This window comes from Bidens hawaiensis, unplaced genomic scaffold (genome assembly GCF_021521415.1).
Source record: "Bidens hawaiensis isolate Kalapana, Puna unplaced genomic scaffold, B.hawaiensis_p1.1 tig00039238_1, whole genome shotgun sequence".
NCBI lineage: Eukaryota > Viridiplantae > Streptophyta > Magnoliopsida > Asterales > Asteraceae > Bidens > Bidens hawaiensis.
Window position 1 is genome coordinate 35,522 of NW_027496912.1, and position 18,343 is coordinate 53,864.

General features: G+C 35.1%; 2 protein-coding genes across 2 annotated transcripts; both read left to right on the forward strand.

Moving 5' to 3' along the window:
- The first annotated feature begins 322 nt into the window (after positions 1-322).
- On the forward strand, positions 323-11,429 carry LOC143591112 (uncharacterized). The gene is made up of 10 exons (XM_077071419.1): positions 323-361; positions 1,671-1,740; positions 3,020-3,145; positions 3,258-3,386; positions 3,860-4,010; positions 4,410-4,858; positions 7,454-7,835; positions 10,059-10,657; positions 10,760-10,945; positions 11,362-11,429. Exons 1-10 carry the CDS (start codon positions 323-325, stop codon positions 11,427-11,429), a joined length of 2,199 nt encoding a protein of 732 aa, XP_076927534.1.
- Positions 11,430-11,537: 108 nt separating this feature from the next.
- Positions 11,538-12,456, forward strand: LOC143591113 (uncharacterized). Its single transcript, XM_077071420.1, has 2 exons — positions 11,538-11,955; positions 12,446-12,456. The coding sequence occupies exons 1-2, from the start codon at positions 11,538-11,540 to the stop codon at positions 12,454-12,456; spliced, it is 429 nt and encodes a 142-aa protein (XP_076927535.1).
- The last annotated feature ends 5,887 nt before the right edge of the window (positions 12,457-18,343 follow it).

Sequence of the window (18,343 nt, forward strand, 5' to 3'; positions counted from 1 at the left end):
ATCAAACTTAGTATCATCAGCAATAAACTAAATAATAAAATGAGTATAATAAACAAATTCTAAAACACTGTTAAAGTGTGTTACCTGACTGTTCATCATCACAATTGAAATAATCGACCACATAATCAAAATCGCTTTCATAGTTATCACATTCCGATAACCATTTCACCTTCTTAGTCAGTTCGTTTTCTAATTCCATGTGTGCAATATCTTTTCGGATGTTCGCAAGCTTCAACACATCCAGCTCTCTAAGCATAATCAAATCATTAGATTCCAAAAGTGATTTGGGTCGGGTAGTAAAACCATTCCCTGACATGTACATATGGAACAACCAGCTGGTTATGCTCTTCAAGAAAGTCACGTAACACAGTAATCAGATTGATTTCCTACTTCACATGGTATCTCCTTCCGAAGTTCAATTTTATGTATTTGATGTTTCCACAGATGGTTGAATAACATAACCGACTCGATATTGTCTCTTTGTACTGTGGTTAAATCACTCAATAGAAATTGGTATTTTCTCAAATACGCACAGTATTTCCAACCAACAATGGTAGACATTATGAAAATCGATGTTAAAATATTTGGAGAGATGAACAAACCGTTCGAATGCAAAGATGAACAATAATAAGGCAATTTTTTAACCAAATAAATTAAATGACGGTTTTATGTTTCCAATGATTTATAATAATGATAGCTATCTATTAGAGTATACTAATAATAATTATTAACCCTATTTTCTGATTTCTAATTATATAATATTATATTTTACATTTTTTCACTAATCCAAATTCAAATAGTAAGTAAATATAACTGCTAATAAAAATTAACTTTATAACAATGGAGCGTATTTTAGATTGCTTAAATATTTTTCATGATTTTTTAAGATATTATTGGTTTTACATTAGATACTGAATGATGAAGTATTTGATTCGTATGCATGTATATATTTTTAAAAAGGACTCATTGGTTAATCTTCTTTAATTGAGCTATTGAGAATTTAAACTTATTCATTATAAATATGAATACTTTTTACGGTTTAAATATTTTCTTATACTTTTATATTACAAATTCAATAAACAGGTTATTATTTCTTAAGTGACTTAAAATGATTTAATATTTACATGGTGGTCAAAATTAATAACAACTATCCCTCTAAATAAGGCTAAATTGGAGGCTTATGTTATTATATTTTTAGAATCACGTATAAAAGTTCAAATATTATCTATATATCCTAACACAATATTACACATAAAGTTGTTAACTTATAATGTCTGTTAGGAGAAACATAATTTATGCCAAATTTATAGCTTGGTCTTCCCTTAACATATGTTTACCATAACACATAAAGTTTCATAGGTAAATACTATATATTCAGTTAATTTCATGATTTGCCTTTGAAAGTATATATATATTATAACACCCAATACGTTAATAATAGTTCATTATTGTTTATGAAGGTTTATATTGAAGATTGTTAATGACTTCCATTGCGTGAAAAGTTTACTAGTATTATACAATTGTAGTTGACAATGGTATGAACGTTTATGTTGTAAAATGCAATGTTTGTTAAATAAATATAACCATACGGCATGATAATTACGTTTTGTTTTTTTTTGTTGTTTTTTTTAATTTCATATGATAACCGTATGTTTTTTTTTATATTTTAGATGTCTTCAAGATCCAAGAAATGTAGTATTAAAGATTCACCCTCTTCCAATAAGAAAAATCATTCAAACGGTTAGTTATTTTATATATATTTTGTTTACCTATAAATGTTACATTAATTTGTATATTTTAAATACGTGTAGTTTCATCGTTAAGAGAACCATTGAGTATCATATCAAACGGTAATGTTTTAATTTTTTTGGCGTTAATATGGTTTCATATATTTATATTAATTTGATAATTTATTAGATTGAAAGAATATTTTTGATTGTGATAGATACAAACTAACCATACATAATTAATAACATTTGTTTTATTAATATACTTAATTTAAGAGTCACACCAAAAGAATTTCGTTTACCACATTTTTTTGGAAAACCTCTCAGTTTATATATAAACTTTTTTTTAACCTTTTTAAATTTATCTATGTTTTAAACTAAAACATGTGTTTTATAAATGACTTATTTTACGAAGTCTGTTTTAACAATTAATTACATATATATTTAGCCCATTTGTTTAGTGATGTTTATATATAAGCAAATGGATTTTTGTTCATTTTAACATATTACATAATCATTGTTGTAAATATGTTAGAAAATATACCTTACTTTTATATACACAATAATGCAGTTCTTTAAGCATGTATAGTTTATTTTATTTTATTCTAGGGTTACATTTATGTACTAACAAATAACGATTTATAGTTTGCTGTCCAATCACATTAACTGATGTTAATCAATCACACTTTGAAAAAGAGAATCAGAATCCAAGTACTCAAGAAGCTTCCATATGTACTAACTCAATTAAACAGGTTACTTATTTCTAATCATTTACTCATTTGCATATAGTACTTCTATACATACTTGATTTGATATCTTATAAAAAAATATTTATTTAATATTTGTTCTATTTTAAAAAATCAACAGTTGTCACCATACATACCAAAGAAGCAAATGCCGTTGAGAATCGAAGACATAGAAAGATGGTTATGGACCAAAGAAGAAATAAAAGAAACAACCCAAATATAGGTTCTACATCAAATGGTAACTATCTTTTTTGATTATAGTAATAGAATATATTAGTTTCAGATTTAGATTGTTAAAAACAATCTGCTTAAGTAGTGATTAATGATTAATTTTATTCACCACTAGCATTTAACCATGTCGTCTATCTTTTTGTATACTTGAAAACGTGACACAATTTCCGTGTATGTTGTTTGCACACATGTTAAAGGCAACGGTATGTCAAAAACAACATATATTTTTACAAAATTAATACCCATCTATTAACGTAATTTACATTTTAAGTTATACATAGACAAATAGTTTTTGTAATTTATTTATTTTGGCAGCTACCGATGTTAGGAGATTAAATAAGATGATACCATTAACTAATGCGAATACTTCACAAATTGGGCAAGAATTTCAAGCATCGGCATCGTTATCCACATTTAACGCCACTAGGCAAAGTAGTTTAGGTCAGTAAAGTTTTACTTATTTAATGTACATCCACATTGTTAGTAATTTTCTCCTTTTGTAATTAAATGATTAGATTTACAGTTAAGTTATAATTATTTAATAATTTTGTAGTTTGTTTTACCCGCACATTACAAGGTCCGTTATCGAATAACCAAAGGTTTGAGATGATGTTCTTAGACGAAAGACAAAAGACCGGTACTCCTCAAAATACAAATCAACGACAAGGAATAATATATTCAGGTAATACAACTGAATTGGTATTGTAGTAAAAATATTGGTTTATAATACTCTTCAAGGTTTTATTTCTTTTTATAAAATTAACCTACTTTTCTTTTGTAGGTGTCAATGTCTCATCCACTTATCAGTTGACGCCATTGTCTACTATTACAAGGCAAAATTTTAGCTCTTCTTAAAATTTATCAACCCCTGGATGTTCGGCCACTTTTAATACATTCAATGTTGGATCATCATCAACGCATCGTACATCTCACAGAAATGTTCATATAAATGAACCCATACGTATGGCAAACTTAGATGAATTTAATTCATCTGACGCACTAGACGATCATGTCAACGTTTACAAAGGGATATCTATAGGTCTGCATCAAAATAATAATGTATATGATTGTTGGTGTGTTGTTAAGTACATGTTTTTTAGTCAATTTACCTATAACTTTTATTTTGTTTTTTAATTATTCTTCATTTTTTAACAGCGTATTTAGATCATGGTGATCAAAACTTCATGTGTGGAATGTGCAATGCATTATTATGGGAAGCCGAGAGAAAAAGAGGAAAAACAAACAATGGGATTACAACTTACACACTTTTTTGTAGTTATGGGTGCGCACAACTTCCTGAGATGAAGTCAGTACCATTGAGTTACGTAAATCTGTTCCTTGGTCATGATAGTAGGAGCAAGTTTTTTTTGAAAAACATTAGGCGATATAATTCCATGTTTTCGTTTACGTCTCTTGGTGGGAAGGTAGATAATTCAGTTAACAAAGGAAATGCGCCATACAGTTTCAGACTTGGTGGAGAGAATTATCATTCCTTGGGAAGTCTTCTTCCTATGTCTGGTGAGAACCCACGTTTCTATCAACTATACATTTACGATACGGAGAACAGAATATCAAATAGACGATCCATTTTTCAGTAATTATTCTCTTTTTTTAAATATTGAAATCTAAATATTTTATACCTTGCTAAATGAATTTAAGTTTCTGTACATATCTGTATGTTAACTCCTGTTTTTTTGTTACTCAGGGACACGAAATCAAATTCTGAAGTATTAGATAACCAGATAATTCATTATCTTAAAGTAATGTTGGATTCTAAAAATCCATTGGTTAAAAGTTATCGGATGGCAAGGGATTGTTTTCAACAAAATCCAAATGTGTATTTAAAGTTTAGAATAATTGGAACACGACAGACAAATGCAAGGACTTACAACTTGCCAACAACATCTGAAGTGACAACGTTAATCGTTGGAGATATTGGTGAAGCAATTGATAAACGATATATAATTGTTACAACTCAAAGTGGAGCTTTACAACGTATCAGTGAAGTGCACCCTTGTTATGTTCCTCTTCAGTACCCTATATTTTTTCCATATGGTGATGATGGTTATAGAATTGACATAGCGCATCGTGAACTTCGAGGGTCGACAAAGCGCAAACGCAAGAAGTGCCAATGTGTGAATCCTTTTCATACAGGTTTCAAGATAGGCCACATGGTTTTTCGTTGATTTTATACGGCGGAAGACTAACTCAGCAATTGTTTGTAGATGCCTATACAATGATAGAGACTCAAAGGTTGCATTATGTCCGCACACAACAAAAAAATCTTAGGTCTGAAACTTATGAGAACTTAAGAAACATACATTCGGCTGGAACTGTAACATCGTGAAAATTTCGAGTTCAAAATGTCAACTTTCCAAAGTTAAGGGACTGAAAATGCCAAATTCCAAACCTTAGGGTTTAAAGTGAAAATTCTGATTTTTGTCCTCTCGCGATACGCGATGGGACAAAAGACAAGCCCATCGCGTATCGCGATGAGGCCTGGTCAAAGCTTCTGGAAAGGGTCAACAGCGATACACGATCGCTGTTGAACCAACGTCATCGCATATCGCGATGACGTGGTCTGACACGTGTGCCACGTGGCACACGGTGGCACCACCTGCTGCCACGTGTCGCCACGTGGCAGACCTACTATGTGACTGGGCAGGGCTACGTCGCGGTACGCGACGGGTGCCCAGGAGCCCATCACGTACCGCGATGGGATCCAAATTTTTGTCTACAAATAGCAGGTCCGGGATCTCATTCAAGGCACACCAAATTCAGCTTTCCTTTCTCTCTCTAACATCTCTCTAGCTATATTATCATACCTCGAAGTTCGTGCCTTGTTTCCTCGATAAGCGTGCCCCGATCTCTCGTTTGTGTACCAACATTTCCTTGAAGTTTGTGCCACCCTCCACCCACATACCAAGAAGGCGTTTGTTATGGCGATGAGTCTCGAGAAGCGTATCAATAAGTGTTGAAGATTGGCGTTCATTGAATTGCGTATTGAGGAAAGAGTTGATCGAAAAATGAAGCGGCGTTGGAGTGTTGCTCGATTTCCTAGGGTTTCCAATACGTCAATAAGGTTAGGCGTAACGACGAATCAATATAATATAATATTATATTCAAGGCTTAAGCCTTAAGTCGAGGTTATTCTCGATACCTCGATAAAAAGAGATATAAACATAACAAATAAAGGAATGAAAGAATGAATGGTAAAAAGGATGAATTGTGAATATGTATATATGTGTGTAAGTATATACGTATATTCTTTGTTATGGAATCATTATTTAAGCAATAATGAGTATTCTTAAATAATAAAAGAAAAAGAATACGTTTCTTAGAGAAGAAGAAACGTCGGGTTTTTATATAAACTAAAGGTTTATAAATTACTTTTAAACTAAAGGTTTTCAAGTAAATGAGATATATGAACTAAAGGTTCATCGAAGTATAGAACAAGACTAAAGGTCTTAAGCCGGATTGTATATCCTACTAACAAATACTTATTCTCGTACTATAGGTACGAGATAAAAAGGGAAAGACCCTCGGACGGTGAGTGAAGCCGATCCCAAAGCGACAAGGTGAATACGCCCCCAAACTTTTATAAACTTGTTTTCAAACGAGTCAAATGTGTTATATGAAAATTGTTTACAAGGAACTATGTGTTCTTAAAACCGTTATAAATAAGAGTATAAACCTAGCCCTCAGGCTGTGGTATACGTGTGTCTGAATCCTTACATAGGTGGTACTACGCGGTGGGCACACCGCACCACCCTTGGTCGTAGGACGCTCTCCTTCAGGGAGTACGACCTTATGCGTATATTTACGGGTACTTAACTAAGTCGAACGCTGCGGTGTTTGCTGAGGTGACCTAGAGTAGAGACTCGAATTTATAAATGTGTTGATTTAACTTTGTTATTCCTAAGCCACGTTGGGCCGAGACAGGCGTAGTCTCAAGGGGTAATAAAGTAAAAGAAATTATTTTGCATCAGCGTGTTCACCAGCATTTGTTGCTGACGTATTTTATTTACATTTTGCAGGTAAACAAAGTTAGCACTTGGAGTGACGAAGTGCTTTGAATATCTGATGTCTCGGATTTATTTTGTAAACTTAACATATTAAATGGTGGTTTGTAAATTATAAAACAAGTAATACTTTTGTAACAACTTAAACTGGTATTTTATAAATCCCGTTTTTTGAATACATGTAAATGTTATATTTTGATCCTTGAAGTTTATAAGTCTTCCGCTAAATTAATGCAACTCTGATTTATTTACAATTATGGTACCAACTGTCGATCACACTCCTAGGCCTAAGTTGGGGGTGTGACATGAACCTCCGATGTTTCTACCGCCGGACAACGTATCATTTTACCATCATCATTTACCGGAGGTGCTCGACATATGATGCAGAATTATCTCGATGCAATGACTATATGTAGATGGTTGGTTATCTGGCCTGAAACTGGATAACCAAACTGGCCGAAATCAAGCGATTTTTACTAAACAAAATTCGCAAATCTGAAGACATGCCAGATATATTGTGTAGGTTATTCAAGATGAAGCTTGATTCGTTAATGAAAGACCTGAAGGATAGGGCTTTGTTTGGAAAGTTGCAAGCAAGTAATGGTTTCTTTTTATTTTTTGATGATAATTATTTTTTGAAAATTATGTTACTATGACTTATATTGTTAACATATATAATATTGGTATTCAATAAGTTATCTAATCCACTACTATTTGTTATTTGCAGTTGTTTATACAATTGAATTTCAGAAACGCGGATTGCCACATGCACATATTTGCCTGTTTTTGCATTCCGAGCACAAAATTCATAATCTTGAGAATATAAACAAATTTATTTCAGCAGAAATTCCAGATCTGAATGAAGATCCAGAGTTGTATTCTCTTGTAATCGACCACATGATGCATGGTCCTTGTGGTGTTGCTAATCCTAAATTCTCGTGCATGGTCGATAACTCGTGTTCTAAAAAATTCCCAAAGAAATTTCAGAACGAGACGTCAATTGATTCGAATGGGTTTCCTGGTTACCGAAAAATAGATTTGGGTAATGTTGTTGTCAAGCCTGCGGTGAATTTAGACAACAGACATGTTGTTCCATATAACAACAGATTGTTAAAAAATATCAGGCCCATATCAATGTTGAATGGTGTAATCAAGAGGGTTCGATTAAGTATTTGTTTAAGTACATTAATAAAGGCCCAGATCGTGCTATTATATCACTTGTACAAGACAATACTGACAATCAAGGAGAAGTGGTAGACGAAGTTAAGGCATTTTATGATTGCAGATATCTCTCTGCATGTGAGGCTGCATGGAGAATTTTTGCTTTTTTTTTTTTTTTGGTAATAGGGCATTGCCCTTGGTAAAATTTATTGAAATAAATAAAAAATACAAACGAGTGCATCTCCCCCCTCCTGGACATTTACCATGGAGGGGTTAGACCACAAAAGAAACATACTACTTAGCCCGAAGGCATACAACTTGTTGCATACTCAACAATTCAAACTAACATAAGCTAACAAAGATGAACTTATTGTCTTCTTTTACAAGCCAATCTTCATGCTAGCTTGAATCCAAGCTTCTTCCAATCAAATCCTTTGTTGTTACATAACACATACCATTGCATGATGGACTACCGAGCCTTACACGGGATCACGCCCCACTAGCCCAAACGATTTATCCTTTAGCCCAAATTCAGTGGGTCGACATCTTGCTAGCCATGGGCCCAACAAAAAACCAATCCCGTGCCAAAGATGTAGCCCATAATGGATGCCAAAGCCAAACCATGTACCATACATAAGCCCAACATAATACGAATTAAGTTGAATGGCAAAGCCCATCACCATCCAACTCAAATTCAGTAAGCAAATCCATTCCAAACAAACCCAATCAAATCTTCATCTTATCCCAAAATAAACGCCTAACCAAATGGTAATTGCACAAACCTAGGGATAAGGTTAAACAAACTAATCCAGCATACCAGATCCAAAACCCAACCCGGATCCATAAACAGGATCAGCATGGATCCATGAATCCATGAAAGATCAAACCTCCAAATTTGAGACAAATTTTAAATCAAAGCAAATCATAATCACCAACCCCTTGATCCATATTATCCAGCAAACATCAAAAGTATTCTAGCAAGATCCAAGTGCATTCACCACCCCGTGAAGCATAAATCACCAGGAAGATCAAGAGCATGAACATGAAGTACAATAATCCAAACAAAGACCAAAGACACCCACCAAGAACATAAACCCCGAGAATCCACAATAAGAACATCAAAAAACATCCAGGATAACATAGGACAACCCCCAATGGCTGAATGCCGAACCATGAAGGAATTAGATCAAAATATTAATAACCTTCAATCTAGTTAAACAGGACAAATGATGATCACACCATAAAGCACATTTCCAGCATAATCATACTAATATGCAAACAACCACCCAAAGCAATCAAGCTCTGCCAGGAACAATGTCTAACACTTCACCAATACAAACCACGAGCTAGAACAACCTAGTATTGATACACCAATACCTGATTTGACCCACACATGCGTGATGCCTCCAGTTCCAACCACCCAAAAAAAGAAGCAAGACAATAACCAGGAACAAACATGCAATAGGGTTAGAAGCATACCAAGAACATAGAGACACGACTTCCAATCCATAAGAATCTTTAGTTCTGTGAAGCCGGAAGGAATAAACATCCACAACCTTTATGTCTGAATCCCAAAACCTGAAAGGGATCTTCCAGGCCGGCTACCCAATCCCACTCCCAACTCCGACTAGGGGACCATAGGTCGGCTGCTGGAGGGCATTACCATAGACGAGATCCAAAGTGATCATCCTCAAGTATTGATTTCTGCTTCTCTAAACCCTCATGATTATCGGTTACCTAGCACTAATAAGCTATTAGTGTAACAACCATAAACGAATCTAGGCTGATTGACATCCTGCATAAGTAATAACAGGATCAATCAATCACCACTATAATTGATCGAAACATCAAAACCACAAGGTAATGATCACCGATGAGCATGGCACCCTTAACTTAGTCGGTTGTCTAGCACCCAGATTGCCGAAACAAACTAGGGTAACGATTCTGAAACCAGAATAGATTGACGTCAATCCGCAAGGGATTGAGTGATTGATGTAATGAATAATCAATGATTGATCGATTTCCAATCAGATAGAAGATTGGAGCCGGCTAGGAAGAGGTTTAGAGAAGGGAAAAAATCGCCACTTTTAGAGAGAAACACCTTGGAAAACACACAGAAAAATTGACAAATGAATTTTCCTTAGAATATTTGCTTTTGACGTCCATTACAGAGTACCTTCTGTTACTCGGCTTCCGTTTCATTTACCTGGACAACAAAAAGTTGTTTTCGCAGATGATGACGATGTGGAAGACGTTTTAAACAAGCCGAGTGTTGGTTCTTCAAAATTCATTGCTTGGATGGAATGTAATCAGCAATATGGTCTTGCTCGAACGCTAACCTACGTTGAGTTTCCAACAAAATTTGTTTGGAAACCTGTTGAAAGGGTTTGGGACCTAAGTAAACGAGGTTTCTCAATTGGTCGTGTTCATCATTTCCCTCCAGCTTTCAATGAAACATACTATCTAAGAATTTTGTTGAACAAGGTTAAAGGCCCTATGTGTTTTGAAGATATTCGTACTGTTGATGGTGAAGTGTGTGCTACTTATAGGGATGCGTGTTATAAAAGAGGGCTTCTAGACGATGACAACGAGTATATAGAAGCTATTGAAGAAGCAAGTCAAACTACAAGTGGTTATTATTTACGTAGTTTATTTGCTACAATGTTAATCACATACAGTTTATCTAGACCGGATGACGTATGGGAAAAGTGTCGGCATTATTTGATTGATGGCATTCTTTACAAACAACAAAATGACCAGAAAAATCCAGGTACAAAATATTTTGAATTTGTTATTTTTTGAACTTCTTTCACACCTTCATAAAAATGTTGAGTTAAATACCGAGTTTAAATTTTTTTATCTATCGTTACAGATTTGGTGCTTTCAGAGACACAACTAAAGAACCTTGTGTTACTTGAAATTAAGAACTTCCTTCTTCGAAATAATTGTACTCTTCGTTGTTTTCCTACAATGTCTTTCCCTGATGATGATAGTATTTTGGCGTCAACAAATTGTTTTATGAATGAGGAGCTAGCGTATGATACAGAAGTCATTACAGGTGAGTTTGAACGTCTTTTTATTTCATTAACGGATGAGCAACAAGATGTGTATAATAAAATAATGGAAGCAGTTGATCAAAAGAGGGGTGGTATTTTTTTGTGTACGGTTATGGAGGGACAGGAAAAACCTTTTTATGGAAGACATTATCGGCTTTCATAAGATCAAAACGTAAAATCGTTTTAAAAGTTGCCTCCAGCGGTATAACATCTTTGTTACTTGAGGGAGGTAGAACCGCTCACTCTAGATTTTTAATTCCTATAAATCTAACTGATGATTCTACATGTTCAATAAAACGAAATCAAGATATTTGCAACTTAATCAACAAAACTGATCTCATTATCTACGACGAGGCTCCTATGATACATAAACATGCCTTTGAAGCATTGGATATGACTTTAAAATATGTTTTAAAAGATGGTAACCGTAGCAACTGTCAACATCCATTTGGTGGTAAAGTGATTGTTTTTGGTGGTGATTTTTGACAAATCCTACCCGTGGTACAAAATGGGTCACGTAGTGACATTGTTATTGCTTCACTTAATTCATCCCACATTTGGACCAAATGCAAGGTTCTTAGGTTAATAAAAAATATGAGGTTAATTGTCGGATGTCAATCATCAAATTTGGAAGACACCATTATATTTGTTGAATGGTTGTTGGCGCTCGGTGAAGGAAAACTTGGTAGTGACAATGACGGTAACGCCATTATAGAGATACCGAATGATCTTTTGATTCGTGATTCTTCCGATCCTCTTTCTGATTTGATTGATTTTGTTTATCCAGCATTATTGGAAAAATGTAATGATATTTCATATTTCCAAGAAAGGGCCATACTTGCACCTTTAAATGAGATTGTCGAAGAAATTAATGACAGATTTTGGTCTATGTTTCCTGGAGAAGATGTTGAATATCTTAGTTCTAATAGTTTAGACAACTCTGAAAGTGTTGGTCCTGGTTTCGATGCAGCATTACACTCACCGGATTTTCTAAATGGTTTAAAGATTTCTGGTATACCTAATCATAGATTGGTTCTAAAAGTTGGTGTGCCAATAATGTTACTAAGGAATATTGATTAGAATAACGGTTTATGCAATGGGACCAGATTACAAGTTATTAATTTGGGGAGGCGTTTTATCGAAGTAAAGGTAATTTCAGGTACTAATATTGGGTTTCTTACTTATATAACTCGTAGTCGTCTAACTCCTTCAGAATAGAAACTGCCATTCAAATTAAAACGAAGACAGTTTCCTGTTGCGTTTTGTTTTGCAATGACCATTAACAAAAGTCAAGGCCAATCACTAGCAAGAGTTGGCATATACCTACGAGCACCGGTGTTTACGCTATGGTCAACTATATGTTGCTTTATCACGAGTTAAGAGTAGAGACGGTGTTAAAATGCTTATATTAGACAAGGAAGGAAAAATGACAAATAAAACTACAAATGTTGTTTATAAGGAACTATTTAGTAATATATGAAATTGTTATTTTTAATCTATAGAATCATTGTAAAATGCAGTTTATTTTCCTTTGAAAGTTATGTGTAATAAAGTTTTTATTTTGTTACCGATGTTATTAACAATTGTATATTATCTTTATCGTCTCGACATGTATGTATGAAATTATGTTTTCCACTTTAATATTACCGGTTCATGTTATAAAATTTATATTTTCCACCCTTGGCGCCCACGGGTCAATAACCTAGTAATACTATAGAGTATAAACGCATGATACATGTTCTTACACCAACCCAATGCGAGTAGACCATTATATATATATTATTTACTAACTTACCGTTTAGACACAATTCGACACTATTCATAACAAATACCAATTTATTTACTAACTTACCGTTTAGATACAATTCGACAATATTCATAAAATATACCAATAAGGCTCTTACAAGTGTACAAATTAAAGGTATTTCCAATATGACAGTTAACTTATTATTTGTATATATTAAATTGTAAATACTAAATGCATACTGCTCCTTTTGGTAACACGTGTGCCATTTATCTCTTTCTAAAGTTATCCATCTCTTTCTATGGTTAAAATTATGAACACTTGGTGCTATAAAATTAACATCAAGATTGTTAATGAACACGTGGTGTTGTCACACTGAACATCGATATTTCAGCTATTTTGCTTCTTATCATCAGTTGAATTCTTCCTTTGCCAGCTCTCTAACTTACTTCACCTGCGATCTTATTTACGTTGGTTGACGGTATCATATTCTTCACCGATATGTTTTTCCCTTGCATTCATTATTGTTTTGCAATTGCCTTTCATGTTCTTTGTTATTTCCTTACCTTTAGATTGTTGAAATAGGCCTTTAAGATACTGTATGTTTGGGGTGCACACCATGTGTTTGATTAAATGTCAGCTATTTTTTCATGTTGTTTAATGCTGAATTTCTGCTTTATAATATATGTTTTGATCAAAGAATTATAGCTTACTAATTAGACTTGGCTAATAATAATATCTATGGACCAGATGCATCAGCCTACATGAGTATTTACTCAACTGTTTATATTTTTTACTTTTGTTTACTTATTACGTGCAACTTTTTGTCAAACTTGAAAGTTGTTTGAAAGTAAAAATGTCACAAGGATAAGGATAGATGTGTAGTTGGAAACTTGAACCTGCATTTTTGTAGAAGTAGATATATGTTACCACTTTTCTTTTTTAGTTATTTGTTATTTTTTTCCAAAAACCAAATATCAGACGTTCTCCTTTCATATTATATGATGTTCTCCTTTTGTTTGTTGCATGATGCCTGATTCTATGTTAGCTTTTTTTAACAGGCTTATTTCGCGCGGCTACCGTCTGGTTAAGCTTTCTAAGGTTTGTTACTTTTAGTGTCCTTACTATGGCTAATATAATGACATCAACAAATATGCTATAAATTGAATCTAACAACATGTGTTGCTTCTTGCTTTTGCACATATTTTAATTCCCTAAGATCCTTGATTCAGTAACCTTGGTTTTCCTTTTACTTTTGCTTATATTTGTTACTGTTTCTTTTAATATTACTATAATGGCCTTAAATTAACTATCCAATATCTAGCTCGCGTAAATGTAGACATAAATCAGTGGGTCTGTCAACTTTGTTGGCCTATAATTTGGTTATTCCATGTAACACAAAGTTTAGGGGCCGTGTTGTAATTAGTCAAACTATGTTTAGTATGTATTTAGAATGTTTATGTAAGTATTGGGTCCAGAAGTGTTAAATAGAAAGTTTATAACTTCCATATACACATGTCAGATTAGGATTGGTTCTAGTTGTATTATCAGTTTATCAATAAACTCTTGTTGATTCAATTCTGTTTCATCTTTGTTTTCTTAATCGATCAAGTTGTGTAAAGATCAAGTCTGGGCAACCATTGGTATCAGAGCATCAGGTTTCACGAATTGATTGTTAGGTTGAACAATAAAGGATCAAGGTGGTCGAATCCGTGATAAAAAAATTCCGGCCAGAAAAAAAACGCAGAAGTAGTTTTCTGGCGATAGTAGCAGGTTCCGGAGAAGATTCGGCAACCCGTTTTACCGGCTGGTTCTTTTAGGTGAAATTGAACAAATTCAGGTTATCATTAGTGGCCTCCGGTGATATCTGGAAGTTCCGAAAAATAAGAAAACGTGACAGCAGCAGGTTCCGGCGCATCTCGTTTTTCCGGCCAAGATTCCGACATCACGTTTTTCCGGCAGACTCGATTTTTCGGCAAAATTTGAATGGCAGGTGTTGTCGTTCCGACAGTAGGATTGAAAAAAGGCATCGGCGGTGGATTCCGGTGGTGTAGGGCAGCGACGACGGTGGATTCCGGCGGCGTGGTGGTCGGTTGTGATTTCCGGCGAAAAAGAGAGCAGCGGCGGTGGTATTCCGACGGTGCAGGCAGCGGCGGCGGTGGATTCTGATGACGTGGTGGTATTCCGATTGTAAAAAGGCGACAACTGTGGATTTCGGTGTCACTAAGGGTTATCGGATTATTAGAACGGCGACGACAGTGGATTCGGGCCACGCGGTGGTGTTCGGCGATTAGATTTGCGGTTGTGGTAAACTTCCGGTAGAAGACAAAGTGGGAGGCTTTGTGGTTCTAATTAAATAAGTTAACGGTTCTTCATTTGTGTCTAAGCACGAATTAGAAACCGAGGTTAAAGATCAAAGTTGATATATTCCAACTAAATAGAAGGTTTTGTTGAAGAATTCAAACCAAAAAAGAGATAAGCAAGGGATGGTTTGGTTTGATCAATTTCGTATAACAAGTTTCAAGAGGAAACAAGTATCGATTGAGGAATAATCAAGGGTGACTGAAGGATTTTTTGTGGGTTGTACAAAAGTCAGTCAAAGTGAAGATTATACGCGTAGAAAGTATGTCAGATTCGGGAGGACCGAGTAATACCAACACAATGGTTACACACAAACAAGTAGGATCGTTAACCCATTATCAATGCCCTATTTTAAATTCAACAAACTACACGGTTTGGTCAATTCAAATCAAGATTATCCTTGAGGCGAATGGTTTATGGGAATCGATAGAACCTACGGGTGATACGCAACCAGATGTCCAGAGGGACAAAGCAACGATTGCGTACTTGTATCAAGCAATACCGGTGGGTGTCATTTTGCAAGTGGCAAATTGCAAAAGAGCGATGGAAGTGTGGGAAGCATTGAAGAAAAGGCATGTCCGTGTTGAACGAGTGCAGAAGGCTCGTTTACAGTCATTAATGGTGGAGTTCCAAATGACGCAAATGAAGAAAGATGATTCGATAGACGCCTTCATGGAGAGGATTAACACATATGCTTCTAAGGCTAGTGAATTGGGAAAATCCTTGGATGAACCTATGCTTGTACGGAAACTTATAGAATCCGTGCCAGATCGGTTTATTCAGATCGTTGCATCAATAGAGCAGAGTACCGACTTGAATGAAGTCTCGATAGATGAGATTATTGGAAAATTGAAGACCTATGAAGAAAGGATAAGGCTCAAGAAGGGAAGCCTTGGAGACGGTCAAGATAAGTTGTTGTATTCACGCCATAACAACAACTTAGGACGTGAAAGAAGATTTGGAAATCGTGAGCGAAGAAGGTTTAATCTATCACGAGGAAATTGGCGTAACGAATATGATGAAGAAGAATACGAAGGAAATAGTCCACGAAATGGAAGAGGCAAGTACTCTATAGATGAAAGCAGCTTCAGAAAGGAATTTGAGAGAAGTGGAATGTTACAATTGCCATGAATTTGGACATTATGCAAAAGATTGTCCAAAGAAAAAAAGAGCACAAGCAGAATCTTATTTGGTGTAAGAAGACGAAGAACCGACACTCTTAATGGCAAATATGGGAGATAAAGAAGATTAAACTTGAAGATATTGAAGACATGGATTAACAAATTAAGGGGGAGATGTTGGCCTATAATTTGGTTAATCCATGTAACACAAAGTTTAGGAGTTGTGTTGTAATTAGTCAAACTATGTTTAGTATGTATTTAGAATGTTTATGTAAGTATAGGGTCCAGAAGTGTTAAATGGAAAGTTTATAACTTCCATATACACATGTCAGATTAGGATTGGTTCTAGTTGTGTATAAATAGGGGTCAATAGGAAAATTCAAAATCATTCAGAATTGTTATACGTTGTATTATCAGTTTATCAATAAAGTCTTGTTGATTCAATTCTGTTTCATCTTTGTTTTCTTAATCGATCAAGTTGTGTAAAGATCAAGTCTGGGCAACAAGCTTTGTCAAAACCGTTTAATAACGATCTTCCGTATGCACGACAAAATAAACGCCGTTTGTCGATGTTTCATGCGTCTAGCTCCTAGTCGTCTTTATACATGGACAACGGCGATTGCGGTTGTGTGTGTGAGTACTGCAATGCATTTTTCTGGTATGAAGAACGTTGTATTTCATTGTCTGAAAAATGAAAAAGGCCTATATATACCCAATGCTGCAAGGAAGGTCGTGCCAAACTACCCTGTCGAAGGACATATAGCTCAACAATTTTCAGACTCTTCAACCGTTCTGACTTCATGGCTAATATACGTGCATACAACTCTATGTTTTCTATGACATCATTTGGTGCAAAAGTTGTTGAATCTATAAATGATGGGTCTGCTCCTTACATCTTCAAAATTGAGGGTCAGATCCATCATTGGCTAGGTACTTTGGGTCCCGCAGACAACGAAAGACCCCGGTTCTTACAAATGTATGTGTATGACACTGATAATGAGCTTTGCAATAGGCTGCATTTTTTCCAAAACAATCACCTGTGTCAACTTTTTGAAGACATTGTATCTTTCCTTAGCAAAGAATTAGAAGAATGTAACGAGTTGGTGAAGCTTTTCCGCACTGCTAGAGATGTCATCCAATCGAATGATACCCCTAACTTGTATGTACGCTTATAAGCATCTGTTCATGCATTGTGCTATGACATGCCGTCCAAAAGCTCTATTGGAGCTATCGTCACTGACAACGATTCTTCCTCTAATGGCTTTGACATCGTCATTCGTTGTAAAGATACTGGTCCTCAACGCATAAGCAAGCTACATCCACTTTACATGCCATTACAATATCCTCTTTTGTTTATTTATGGTGAGAGCGGTTGGTCCTCTAAGTTGCGCCTTGCTACTAATGGCCTTGAAAGAGTCCGCAATATGACAATGAGTATGTTCTACAGCTACCAAATTCATGATCGTCGAGAACTATATACTCTTTTGTTACGAGGCAGTCGTCTTTTGCAACAATATTTGGTAGACGCTTACGTTTGTATCGAGCAAAGTAGACTGGATTACATAAGGGCCAATCAAAAGACTTTTAGAACTGAAGTCTTTCAAGGAATTTATGATGCTGTATTACGTGGAGACACTGACGCACGTGACATTGGCAAACGCACAATATTACCATCGTCATTTACAGGTGGGCCACGGTACATGCATAAGCACTACCAAGATGCATTAGCAATTTTTAGAGTACATCAAAACCCACAATACTTCATTACTTTTACATGTAATGTAAAGTGGCCAGAAATAGAAAGATATATGTCCCAATACCCTACTCTAAAAGCTCAGGACCGGCCATATATCATGGCGAGAGTCTTCCAGATGAAAGTTAATTCCCTACTCAAATTTCTTAAGACAAACAAACCTTTTGGTCCAATTGTTGCAGGTAATTCCAATTATGATACACTAACTGATTTCAAAATCGATTTTACGTTAATTATTACTTATCAGTCTTCCCATCACATATCTTAACACTATTGAGTTCCAGAAAAGAGGGTTGCCTCACTGTCATCTGCTGCTATGGGTTGCTCCTTCATGTAAAATTTAAAAAATCCAGAGGACATCGATAAATACATCTCAGCTGAAATACCTGATCACGTTCTCGATCCACAATTGTATAAAGTA